This window comes from Rhinopithecus roxellana, chromosome 8 (assembly GCF_007565055.1).
Source record: "Rhinopithecus roxellana isolate Shanxi Qingling chromosome 8, ASM756505v1, whole genome shotgun sequence".
Lineage (NCBI taxonomy): Eukaryota > Metazoa > Chordata > Mammalia > Primates > Cercopithecidae > Rhinopithecus > Rhinopithecus roxellana.
This window is the reverse complement of record NC_044556.1, coordinates 9882864-9896105: the sequence shown is the minus strand read 5'-3', so window position 1 is coordinate 9896105 and position 13242 is coordinate 9882864. Positions and strand designations below refer to the sequence as shown.

Below are 13242 nucleotides of genomic sequence, written 5' to 3'. Positions count from 1 at the left end.
CCCTCCTTAGTGGAGAGTCAGAAAACACTAACAGAAGCTGATCAGGGACAAGGGTCCATTCAGTCATCAAACACTTAGTAAGCACCTACTGTATCCCTGCAGGCACCGAGCATGTACAGCAAACAAAACTGATAGAAACCTCTTACTTGGGGTGGGGAGAGGGATGGACAAGATAAGGAAGTAATATGTACAAGATGTTAAGATGGTGCTAAGGAGAAAACCAAAGCAGAAAAAAAAGGCTAAAAAGCATATGGCTGTGTGGGTGTATTGGGCAAAGAAACTGCGAGTTAGCCCAGGCAGCCAGAGGACTCCCTAAAAAGGGTGACGTGGGACTCTTCTGTGAAGGATCCCAAAGGTAAACAGGCTCACATCATCATTCAGAGTCACAAAGACGACCAACGCAAAAGCGAGTCACTGGACTATTAAAAACTTAGAGAAGACAGTGGGTAAAAGGGGTACTTTGGGATAAAGTCTAACCCTTCAAGCTGGTAAATCAGTAAGTATTGTCTACATTTTCAAGAAATAAGCAGCAAATGAGCTGCTGTTAAGACAGTCCAGAGAGGGCTAGGAAGATGGCCCCCGGGAGGGAGGACTAAGGAGGCCAGGAACAGCAACTTTGTACCTTACATGTTTCTGCCCAGTTTGATTTGTGATAATGTAAGCCGCCTCGGAAGTAAAAGATACTTTTTAAGTACCTCAAGTATCATTCCAGAGGCTGGAGTGCTTTAAGAGGTTCACTCCCTCTCTCAAGTTTTATTCAATGCAACAGCGTGTGAGCTGGGAATTTACTTTCTGATACATTTGATGGGGCTGCTATCTGTCTCCAGGCCCCACAGACAGACTACAACAAACAGGGCTCAGTTACTAATTTAAAGGCTGCCTACAAACTGACACGGAAGCCTGGCATGGTGGCATGCGCCTGCCAGGAGCTCAAGGCCAGCCCGGGCAACACAGCGAGCGAGACCTCACCTCTTTAAAAACAAACAAAAAACTAAAAACGAACTCTTGAGAGTGAGCCCCACTCATCACCCCATCTTCCAGGTACCTAGAGCTTGGAGAAGGTGCTGTGTCAACATGGTGGGGAACAAAGGTGAAATCAACAGTCTCAAAGTGGATGGAAATCAGCGTCCAGGGCCCATCCCTGTGCTCCGGGGACAGAGAAAAGGGGAGTGGGGGAGGGGGTTGGTGAAGGAGAAGCGGAGTGGATGCCGCCTGAGAAAGGAAAGAGGGCCTGGTGCAGGAGGGGCAGCCAGGCTTCTGCTCTGCAGACGTGGCGCGAAAGCAGCCACAGGCGACACCCACGCGAGCGGGCATGGCCGTGCACCAATAAAAACAGGCCGCACTGGCAGTGGCCGGACCCAGCCCATGGGCCAGCCTGCCCACCCTGCTGTAAGCACAGGCAGCAGCCTGCCCCCTGGGCCCGTCTCCCTGTCTGCACAAGAGGGCTGTGGCGAGAAGAAAACGTGATCCTGCGCACGAAGGGCTGGGCAGGAAGTGCTCGATAGATGGCACGTGTCCCCACAATTAGGAAGCGCTTTATAAATATCTGCCGCTGTCAGGAGCCTCCGCGGCCATCCTCTAAGAGGCTTAAAGAGGGAGGAAGGAAAAGGGGAGAAGGTGAAGACTCAGGAAAGGAGAAATGCAGAGGCAAAGGGGAGCCGCAGGCTGAGGGAAGCGGAAGTGAGCGTCCCTTCAGAATGAAAAGCTTCTACTGCTGTCAAGGCCCGTCACTTCCCCACTCGGCTGCAAACCACTCACAGGCTCAGGGCCAGGGTCCCGGCTCCAGGGAAGCTCTTGCTTCAACCTAAGCACACCCACACTTGTGCACGGCTCACCTCCTGTGGCCCCTGGAGCTCCCAGGACCCCCATATTGCAGGGTAGAGGGATCACCAGCCCAGCCAGGGCTCTCCTGACCCTGAAGCGGTTCGCTACAGCAAGTCCCTCATTCCTTTATCAACACATCACTCAAGAAGTATTTCTCAAACCCCTGTGATGTGCCAGGCCCCGGGCTTCACACTGGGGACTCAGCAGTAAGAAAAGCAGATGCGGCCCCAGCCCTGATGGCGCTCACCAGACCACCACCTCACTCTCCAATTCCACACCACAGTCTTCCCCTGGGGCTCACTTCCCCGGGAAGGCTTCCCTGATCATAAATTGGGTGAGTTCCTGCCTCTGCCCTGTCACACTGCACCCTCAGGAAGGCCAGGGCCCCCACACCACAGGTGACAGAATACACGACTGAGGCACTCGTGCTGAACCAATGACAGTCTGAGGCTTGAAGGGAGAGGGAAGACGCAGAAGAGAAAAGATAGTGGTGACATGAGCTCCCGCATTCTTTCTGCCCCAAATATTCGGAATTCTTCACACAGCACCCCCAAGCAAACACAGGGCCAGTTGGCAACTTTCTGATCACTCACCAGCTGGCTGACTTCACCTTTCCCACCCGTGCCCACCTAGCTGTGCTCCCTGGCTGCTTCCCAGAGCCCGAGTCTAAATCACGACACGACAGACCGCCACCACCTCCTTCAGTTTTTCCTACAACTAACTCAACAGTTGGAGGTGATGTGGCTCCAATGCCCCCACGCCGAGGGACGCAAGCCGGAACCTTACGGTTGGGGGGTCCTGCTGCTCCTGAGGGAGGGGTGGAGCCTGGCCGTGGGAGGAGTGAAGTCAGACGGGTCCGTGCTATGGGCACTCGGGGCTTGGGGCCACTCACCGCGTCTGGGCTTGGGAAAGCTGTCGTGCAGCCAGAAGACCACCTTCTCCACGAAGTGCTGGATGTCACATTGCTCGGGGCCGCGCACAAACACCATCCAGTCGTGAGTGAACCCCTCCGTGGTGGGCTTCTTGCGCAGTTGGGCACGGTGCCCCAGCTCTAACCTCACCTGGACGGTGCACTGGAGGGAGAGAGAGGTGGGGAGACCAGGTCAGCACACGGCTCCAAGCAGGGGACCATCCCCTCACCCACAGAGAACTTTCAATAAAGACCTCCAGCAGTGCTCCAAGCTCTCAACCCAGTGAGGAGCACACAGACAGCTTCCCAGCGTGCCAGCCCCTTGCCGCGGATGCCCCGTGCCTTCTCCCCTCCGTACTCCCACGCAGGCCTGCGTCTCCTCCCATCCACCCCCTCATCCTCAATTCCACCCGCACAGCCTCCTCACCAGTCCCCAGCTCAGCCCAGCTCACTCCTGCCTCGGGGCCACTGCACTGGCCTAGGATGCTCTGCTCCTGAGAGTTCCGACGCTGGCGCCTCTTGTCACTGGGCTCTCAGCTGGACCGTGCCTCTGCAGGGAAGCCTCCCCTGACCACCGATCCGAAAGCATCCACCACCGCTCCCATCACTCTTTATCATAGAGGATGCTCTTCCCAGCACTTGCATTATCAAAAGTCATCTTGCTGATGGCTGTCGGTGTCTCTGCCACCTAAGCTTGTTGACACCAGCATTTTCATTCCCACGCACGCATCACAGCGCCTCCAGGAGGCCCCTCTCCTTCCCCTAAGTCATCAGCTACAACACTGGCTTTCCGTTTCAAGAGCAGAATGGGAGGTTCCCGAGGAGAAGGCAGAGGCCAGCCTGCGGCCCCCTGGTGAGTGGTCCCAGGTGGACCCTTGGCCTGGGCAGCCCAGCCCCCTCCACTAAGCGAATGTCATATCTGACACTTAGGTCTGAAATACAAGGCAGCTCAGGCCAGTTCCACGCTACTGAACACAAAGCCGCATGCCTTCAAAGCACTCTTCATACCTAGGTTGGCCAAAACCACCAACAGGGAACCTACAGTAAATATCCACCCTGCTTTGTAAAAACCTCCCTGGACTTTTCAGATACAGCCCTGACACCTACTATCAAATACAAGAATGTTACAAAATAAAGCTGCGGCCAAGTACACACTTGCTTCTAAGTGCTGAGATAGCCGGGAGACAGCCAGACCGTGGCCTGAGTCCCACGCCCTCGCCCGACAGAGCCGCCCTCCCGGGCCCCAGACCAGACAGCTCCCATCTGCACCTTTCCACGCCATCGCTCGGCAACTGGCCAGGTGTGTCCCAGTGGCTGCAATCCCTCCAGTACCTGTCTATTCTTTGGCATTCCGAGGCCCTGTTCAGACCCCGCTACCTGGCTGAATGCCCTGGCGCCTGGCCGGCCTCCCTCCCTCTCCGTCCCCCTCTCTGAGATCTCAGTTGTCACGCGATTGGAGCCGCTGGGGCAGGCAGATCCTATCGCCCCCACCCCTGCCCGCCATGTTAAAGCTTTCCAAGGCTTGTCACTCCCTCAGTAGGAAGCCTGAGCCCTGTGTACATCTTCCATGCGTGTATTTCCTCAAGTCTGAGACACTCGTCTCTTTTCACGTTCTAACCCTTTTGAAGTCAGAGTCCAGCCTGCACCCACAGGAGCACACGCGCACACACATAGAAGCTGCGCCTGAGTTGGTGACGCTGTCTTGGTATCTCAGAGTCCCGGAACTGAGGAAATGCAGGAAACGCACACATTCCAGCTCAATCCCACAGCCAGCCCCAGACACACCAGGAACATCCACTCCATCTCTCTTCATCTCCTCTAGTGCCGCAGCCTGGGTGCCCTAAGCTCGTTTCAAAACCCTACTCATCTTGAGTCCTGGCTCACACACCGCCCTCCTTCCAGGGCCCTTTCTGGTAGCCACGCTGGAGAGCAACCCTGAGTCCCCGCAGAAGCCTGTGGGCAGCTCCACAGGAGCTCATTCATCCCACCCCCTGCTCCTGGGTAGTTGACGGCAGCCCCCAGGGCCCCTGTGAACTCTCTGAGAGCAGGGACTACGTCTCGTGCGTCCTCTTAGCCTCTATCTTGAAACCACGGGACAGGAGGCCTGGACGATGCGGCATTAATTAAACCAGAGAGCCTCTCAGGTCAGGGAGTTCTGAATGCTGCTTTCGGAGAGGGCAGGGCCACGGTGGCAGATGAGGACAGGCCAGTTCCAGAGTGTGGAAGAACTGGCCGGAGGGGCTGAGGGCTCTGTGCGCACAGCAAGTTAGGTATAAGAAATGAGGCAGAGGTGTGCAATTTGTATTTGGCAACTTAAAAAGTAAATTAAAACGTACATGATATAAATATACAATTTTTGTCAACTAAAAATTAATTTTTAAAAGGAGATGGGGCAGAGGGGCTTCCCTTGGCTCAGGACGATTATCCCTCTGGAGTTCCCTGGGAAAAGAGGGTGGGGACTCCCTAGGGACCAGGCACACTGCAGGGGGTGCCTGGGATCGGGCCAGAGTGTCCAGGTCGGACACAAAAGAAATAACCCGTGGTAAGTGGATGATGGACACGGGAAACGGGCTCAGAGTCAAAGACCCCCGGCCTTCTGTGTACCGCCTGGGGTGCAGGCAGAAAAGGACAAATGGCAAACTAACGGCAACTCAAGCCCATGAGGAGGCAACCAGAGGGAGTGGCTGGAAAAAGGGGTGAACACAGCCTGAAGCCAGAGAACTGACAGGACCCGAGGGTGGAGGACATTCAGGTGACTCCAAGATCCAGGAAGCAGGGACATCGACATCGACAACTTCAGTGTGGGAAGAAAGTGGGGATGGATGGAAGACCAGGCACTCTCATAAACCCCGGCTGCTGCAGATTCATGAGGATCTTAGGTAAAAGCACCCCCACCAAACACACGAGGTGAGGGCTGAGCATCGGCACAGCAATACTCAGGCCAAGCGCAAGCGTCTCTCTGAACAGCACGGCATCCCAACAAACCCAAAACAACACTGACATTAGCCCCAGTCGGCTGCGATCACCCTCTACGCTTACACGCGTGGGCCTCTGCCTTTTTCTCTAGAAAACAGGAAGGCAACCCCTGTCCCGCTGGGAGCATTACAGGTGAAAACTAAATCTACATATACATCATGGGAACAGCACCAGGATGTGGGAGAACGGCCCCTGCTTCTGTGGAGCTGACTCCCACACAATGACAGCGTCTCCTCGGAATCACTTATTCACTGACCCGGCCACTCAGACCTCGGCCGACTTCCCGGCATTTTTGATGACAGGGAGTTCCTACTCAGGGCACGCAGGCGGCAGAGCAGTTATTGTGAAAGAGTGAAAGACCGAGGTTCCACTGGAGAGGGGAGGATGGAAGCACCAGAACTCCGCCGCAGTGGCCAAAGTAAACAGGAAGGTTCCGAGGCAGCGATGGGTCATCTTCGCAGCTGGCAGACCAGGCCCAAAGCGCTGCCCGGGCGACATCGATGCCCTGGGGGCTGGCACCAACTTGAGCCTCAACACCCACGGTTAAGGGCACACCCCAGACTCAGCCAACAGATACGAAGTTCGGGGGCCTGGCCTGCTGCACCCAGGGGACTGTGGAGCACTGAGGGGGGCACTCCCTGGAAGGGTGGGATAACACAGAGTCTCTGCTGTTGTAGTAAAAAAGGAATCACGAATTCAGTAAGACGCTCAAGCCACGTCAACGGGAGGCAAGAAGCGGAGCCCCGGCCAACGCCTTTGACTTGTCAGGTCATGATAATTTATTAGCACAGCTAAGCCAATTCCATAGCCAAGGGTAACCACCCCCCTCCCCCCACGCCACCTGGACTCTTTCCCTGGCCATTAGGACCAAAGAATTGAAGCTAATCAATTAGCTGTCTCTCTAGGAAGGGTGCCTGGCTGCAGAGGTTAACTGACAGGCTCGCTAGAATGTCTTAGAATGAATGCATCTGATTGGTCAGTAGCTCTCCCCCAACTTTATCCCAGCAAGTTCCTTCAAGGCACCAGGAACGCCTGCTGCTGGGAGGCCACTTTTTTGGAACCTCTAGACTGGATGGCTGGAAACGAGCCGGGGCGCTTTGGTCTGGAGGATTTCCAATTCCCTGCACCTCTGAGATCACCCTGACACCCACTCCCCAACAAAAGCCCTGGATAAAGGAGAACCTTCCAGGACTGTCCCGGAAAGAGCTGTCCATCGCACTGCTGGGAAATCACCTGAAAGACAGCGGACGGAGGGATGGGCACGAGCGCTCCAAGGGCCATCTGGGGACAGTTAGGCTTGGGCAGAGGGCCTCAGCTGGGACACTGCCTCCTCTCCAGGCCAGCTGGCAGAGGGCACGTGGAACCAAAGGGCCCAAATCCCAAACTGGGCAAACCAGGCAAACAGCCCCTGGAGGGCAGCTTCCCTGCAGCTTTCTCAGTGCAGCGTGTGCATCTCCCCAGGTGTGGGCTGCAGCGGCCCTCGCCCGGCAAAGAGCCCCGAGCCAGCCAGGTTCCAACAGCTTCACACAATTCCTTCAGCCCATGCACCGCACGCACTTCCTGCAAGCCCTGAAGACAGGCCTTCAACAACCAGTTTATCTGAAGGTTTCCCTGGTCTTGTGGTGGGAATTCTCAATAGATGCCCTTCCTCCGGGAACCTGCCCTTCGCCCAGTGGTGTCATGATGCCTGGAGTTTGGCTACTGCATCTAATTCCCTCGTAGGCAACGATCCCCCCCGCCCCCCGCAGGAGGGGAGAGCACTGAGGAGTCTTTTCCCCTTTCAGCCTGAATTGGTTTTGAGGTCCTCCTGGGCTGAGCACGTGCATGTGTGTGAGCCACACACGCACACACAGGAAGAGGTGACGAGGTTCGGGCAATCCCACGGGGACCCAATAAAACACCCTGTGGAACCTTCTCCCACCAGGTCCGGTGGGGGGCCCTCAGTGGTAACCACTGAATTCGAACGTAAGAGAGACCGGGAAAGATGGGTACCCCTCTGTGACAGTCCTCTGAAGCGGAGAGCTGCCCACTCAGAGGGCAGGGGCCTCTCACTGACAGGTACACGGGGTCCTGGTCCCCTGACTGCTGCACACTGGGGCTGGGGGCCAGCACCTCCACCCTTCTTCTGGCTGCATCTGTCCTAGTCCCTCTGATCCAAGGCACAATGACAAAGCGATGAGATGGCACTCAATGAATTTCTCTCTGGAAACTCTCTAAGAGAGGTGTGCAGACCACCTGGAAATGCAAATTCCCCTTTATAGGGCCTGCAGGTTCCTGGTAAGACTGACTCTCTGAGCACACTGTCAGCGGAGGCCTGGGCCAGACTGTTTACAAACCAGGGGCCCAAAGATGTGTAGACAGTGTACCAGGTATCTCCCAGGTTCTCCAGCGGGGAGCGGGAGGAGTCTTGGTGGACTTTCTGAAGGCGTACAACCCCAATAAAAGCATCTGTCACCAGACCAGGTGGGCCTGGCTGCAAACGGACTGATTCCGTGACTTGTATTTAACCAGCAGCTGGCAAAGCTGAGTGCAAAACCTCCTGTGACGAACCACAACGGGCATAAAGGGAAGCGGGACTCTGGTCCCTGCCCTCAACTGCTTACACAGTATAATCACTTTAGGACAAAAAAAACTGGCAGGTCAGCTTTCCAGGGAGAAGCTTCAGAGCTGGGAGCAGGCGGGAAATCTGTCACACCTCAGCCAGCGACCTGGGGAATTCGGAGCTTTTCGGGCAGGTTTGGGGAACCAGCCGAGTTGCAAGAGGAAGACTCTACTCAGCCTTGCCTGCTGGTAGGACTTCCTGAGACTGCATTTCCGCATCTGTGAAATGGGTCCCTGGCATCAGAGACAAACTTTCCCTGCTGAAGAACATCGTTGCGAGGCAGCTGCTCTCAAATCCAAACCCAGGAGAGCATGTGCAGGACCAGCAAGCAGCAATTCAAGTGTGGGGGTGCTCCCTGGTCCTTCTGAAGAACGTGACCGCCCAGATGCTGACACCACATCCCAGCTCCCTAGGCAGCCCCAGGCCCCGTGACCTGCTCTCAGGCCCTTTCCCAATCTCTTCGGCATCTGCTCAGCCTTATCCTTGTCACGTCCCAGTCCCCTCCCCCGGCCCCAGCCCAGGAAACAAACCACACTCCTTCCAGACATAACCCTTAAGTGAGCAGGGAACTCGCTCATCCCCCTGCCAAAAAAAATACAAATACCACAGACAACACCAGCACAGACTTGGGGCGGAGGGGGAATCAAACATGCGGGTTACAGTTGGGGCAAAGAGAACAAGAAAGGCGTTTTCCTGGCCATGGGGAAAAGATGTCAATGTTGAGAAGCTGGGAGCCCAGAGCACAGTGGGAAATCCTGCTTCTTGGGGGGGGTCTGAAAGTCCTAGAAAGTAAAAGAGGAAGGCAGAAAGAGAACCAAAGCTTCCCAAAGCCAGCGACTGGGTGGAAAGCCATGCTGTTTCCCACTATACTGAGGCACTAACATTTTGTGGCATCTGGGGGGCTAGTGGGAGCGGAGGCCCAGGTTTTGCTGGATTCAAAGCATTTTCCCTGTGCCAAGAGTCCTGCAGGGACACTGACCGCCAACTCATCTGCTTTGGTAAAAGATACCATTCTCTCCTGTTTCTCCAGGGGCCTCCTGCTCTGAGGAAGGGACAGAGCCCTTGGGCCTCTCTCAAACTTGCATGAAGGCTTTGCTGGGGAAGGAGAATCAGACTTTGGGTCCAAACACACTTCCCTCTGGGAGCCGCTTCCCTTGCAAATACTTCTGCAAGGAGGGAGACCATCACCACAGATGGAACTTTCGGCGATGATGGAAATGCCTCTGCATTGCCCGACACAGTGGTCAGTAGCTCAGTAATGGTGGTTACTGAGTGCTTAAAACGTGGCTGGTGAGATGGAGGAACTGAAGTTGTCATTCGAGTTAGTTTAAATGTAAATCAGCCACAGATGCTGGTGACTGTGGTACTGGGCAGTGCAAAGCCAGCTCTCTCCCATGCCTGTCTACCTCAGTGAGACCTTTATCTCTCTCCATCGCAGACCAGGAATACCACCCATTTCCACCATCCCACTTACATAAGTGACAGCCACACAGACCTCCAGGGTCCCACACATCACGAGGGGAACAGACATGCTTCAGCCTAGGACATCTCCGCCAGTGACTAAGGAAGGAGGGCAGGGGCCATACCCTATGCCTCTGTGTGCCCAACGGGACTTGCCAGAGTCAGGCTTCATTGAAAGTGGACACTAAAGGTACATTTCATTTGGGCTTTTAACTCGATACCAGATCGCAAGCAACAAGCTCTGTCCCTTCAACGGAAATCAACTCACACCATGCCGTGGAAATCCACCAATCAACTGCTGCAAACTCTTCCTTACCTCTTAGGAGGAAGGCAGCAACATCCAAACCAGACGGGAAGCCATTGAAATTGGGTACCAGAAGCATGAGCCACCTGTCTCCATGACCCTGTGCCACAGGCGCCCAGATGGGCAGGAGGGAGGTTCCCTGCCCCCCCACCCATGAAACCACACAGCCAAACAGTGCCACCTTAGTGGCGCCAGCAGCCAGGGACGCCCCAACCTGCCCTTTCTAACGGCGGAGATTTCGGCTGCCACCCCCACAGCCCCAGGACACCTTTCCTGGCCTGGCGCCCCTGAAAGCCAGGGCAGCCGGGGAGGAGGAAGAAATGATCCCATGTTGGGGGCCAGCAATGGTTCTGGACTTGAGGAAGAGGGGTACGGGCTTGGGTATTGGAGAAGAGGCAGCGCAGAGTTGGGTAAAAGGGGTACCAGGGTGCAGGAAGACCTCGTGTTTATGAGAACCAACACAGACCAATGGGGAGGGGCCGTCTGGAGTGTTTAGGGAGGCTGGGGAACCCACCCACCCTGGGTTTCAACTGAGACTCTAAGATCCTGGAGGAAAAAAAAACAGAAAATGAGGTGGAAGGAGGTCGAGAGGGTAGTGGCTGAGAGAGACATCAGGACTGATCAGGCTGAGGGGCGTTAGATGAAGTAGGAGATCCTGAAGGCGAAGGTTGTGCAGGAGACTGCAGGACTGTGTCATGACAAACCAGCCTGGGAGGGAGATCTGGACTGGGGTGAAATGTGGGGAAGCCTAAATCAGGATCCCAGGGACGGACAGGGCCCAAACTGAGGGCAACAGCAGGCAATCAGTGACTCAAAGGTCTGGGGCATCCAGATCAGAGAAGCAACTGCTCCTGGTCCTGGTCGCAGAGCAGAGGGTCTGAAGGTGAAAGAGACAGCCCCACCAGGTCTAAGGCAGAGTGACCAGGGCCTGAAACTAGAAGGGGGCTGAGGCAGCAGGGAGGGTCAAAGAAGTCTGAAAAAGCAAGTACAAACAGAGGTGACACTCCAAACAGGCCTGAGTCCCTGCAGCAAAAGACAGACGGCCGGGGTCCTAGGGAGTCTGAGGAGCTCAGGCCAGGGCTGGGGTTGGAGGAGAAAGGGTTGCTCTGGCAGCAGCCGGGGCAGGATCAGAGGAGAGAGAAGGCTCAGGCCCAGGTAGCGGGTGGGTGGAAATAAATCTTAGGCTAGGCCTGGGTTCAAGGAAGAGAGACGCCGCAGAGCAGGGTCTCAGGGGGCCGGGGACGCCTCATATCTGAGCTGAGGTTGAAGGGAGGACAGGCAGCAGGTTGGGGACTCAGGGAGTCTGAGGCGACTCCGGGCCAAGGGTCCAGACAGGAAAGGAGACAGTGACCGGCCCTGGACCCAGAGAAAAAAAGGTCTACAGGACAGACCCCAGGGTCCTGGGAGGGGTCTGGACAGCGCCGAGATCCCAGGAAGTGCCTGGAAGGAGCTCTGGGCCAGGCTGAAGTCCGGAGAGCTGTCTTGAGGTCCCTAAGCCGGACTGGGGTCCCCAGGGGCGTCCCAGGTGGATGCAGATCGGACTGGGGTTCCGAGAGGTCTCCCGGGGGACTCCGAGCCAGGCTGGGGGGTTCCTAGGGGCGTCCCAGGGGGCTCCGGACCTGGCTCGGGTCCCGAAGGGGGTCCCAGGCGCTCTGGCCGGGCCGGGGTCGCGGATGGGGGAGGGGCGCCCCCGCCCCACATAAAGGCCCGGGGAGCAGCGGGCGCGCACAAAGCGAGCGGGCGGGCGCGGAGCGGGGAGGCCGGGACCGGGGAGGGCCGGGCGGGCCGGCGGGCGGGAGGGGGCCGGGCGGGCTGCGCTGGGGCGGCGCGGCCGCTCCTCACCTGATTGTCCATGGCTGGCGCCCCGCCCCGCCCCCGGGCCCCGCGTCGCTCGCCGCCGCCGCCGCCGCCGCCGCCGCTCAACGCCGCCCCGCCGCCCTCATTGTCTGTCAAGCGCCGCCGCCGCCGCCGCCGCCGCCGATCCCGGCCGCCCGCTCGCCCGCCAGCCCCGCGGAACCGGAAACCACCGCCAGCCCGGGTCGCGCACCGATCACGGGCCCCCGCCGCCGACTAGGGCCCGCCGCATCGACTGACAGCCACCTGGGCCAATCGACGGCGCGGACGGCCGCTCGTGGCGCGGGACTTCCTGCCTGGCGGGGGTCTGCCGAGCTGCGGTCGGAGGGACGAAGCCCGCAGCCAATGGGAGGCCGGGACCGGAGGGGCGGGAGGAGGGAGGGAGGGAGGCGCGAGGCGAGCCTGGTGGAGGGGAGCGCGAGGTGTGCGCCGCACGTGGAGGGGGGCGGGGGCGGGACGGGCGCTCCGCGCCTGCGCGCTGTGGCCCGCAGGGGGCGCTGCCTCGTGGCTGGAGCCTCCAGGGCGGGAGCGTTTCGGGGCTGCAACTGAGGTTACTGGTTCGAGCCCTGGGGAGGGATCCCCCAGGGTCCCCGGTAGGGACACTTTTGTTTCCTGACCGCATGATGCTGCTATGTGATGGAATGAGCCCTGGGTTCTGGAACTGGAGATTAATTTTTTTTTTTTTTTGAGACGCAGTCTCCCTCTGTCGCCCAGGCTGGAGTGTAGTGGCACGATCTCAGCTCACTGCAACCTCCACCTCTCAGGTTCAAGAGATTCTACTGCCTCAGCCTCCCGAGTAGTTGGGATTACAGGCGCTCGCCATTACGCCTCACTAATTTTTGTATTTTTAGTAGAGACGAGGTTTTGCTATGTTGGCCAGGCTGGTCTCGAACTCCTGACCTCAAGTGATCCGCCTGCCTCAACCTCCCAAAGTGGATATTAATTTTCTAATCCTGTATAATCCTTGGCAAACCTGGTTAGCCCCTTCTTCACCTTTCCCTGAGTCTCAGTTTGCACATCTGTAAAACAGGTTGAAGAACAGTACTGTGTGATTCTTCGTGCTAATTTGAATGATGCAAATTTGAAACATTCAGACCACCCAAGAGAGTCACATGTTTTCAGTTAGACATGAAGAGTAAGTTCTGGCGATCTATCACACAACAAGGTGACTACATAATAATGTTATTTTATATTTTAAAATTGCTAAAAGTGGCCAGATGTGGTGGCTCACGCCTGTAATCCTCACACTTTGGGAGACTGACTGGGGCGGATCACCTGAGGTCAGGAGTTCAAGACCAGCCTGGCCAACAT

The 13242-nt window shown here is 56.9% G+C and overlaps 1 protein-coding gene across 2 annotated transcripts in view; it reads right to left on the bottom strand.

The window, feature by feature from the left end:
• The window catches only part of MLLT1 (MLLT1 super elongation complex subunit), a 72526-nt gene extending 60409 nt beyond the window's left edge, over positions 1-12117 (bottom strand). The window contains exons 1-2 of one of the 2 annotated variants that reach the window (XM_030936112.1): positions 11920-12117; positions 2717-2897 (exon numbers count right to left, since the gene is read on the bottom strand). In XM_030936112.1, the coding sequence (XP_030791972.1) occupies positions 2717-2897; positions 11920-11931 (193 nt within the window). In that variant the 5' untranslated portion in view covers positions 11932-12117. The remainder of the gene's footprint in view (positions 1-2716; positions 2898-11919) is intronic. The other variant, XM_030936113.1, reaches the window with a different exon arrangement.
• Positions 12118-13242: the final 1125 nt, after the last annotated feature.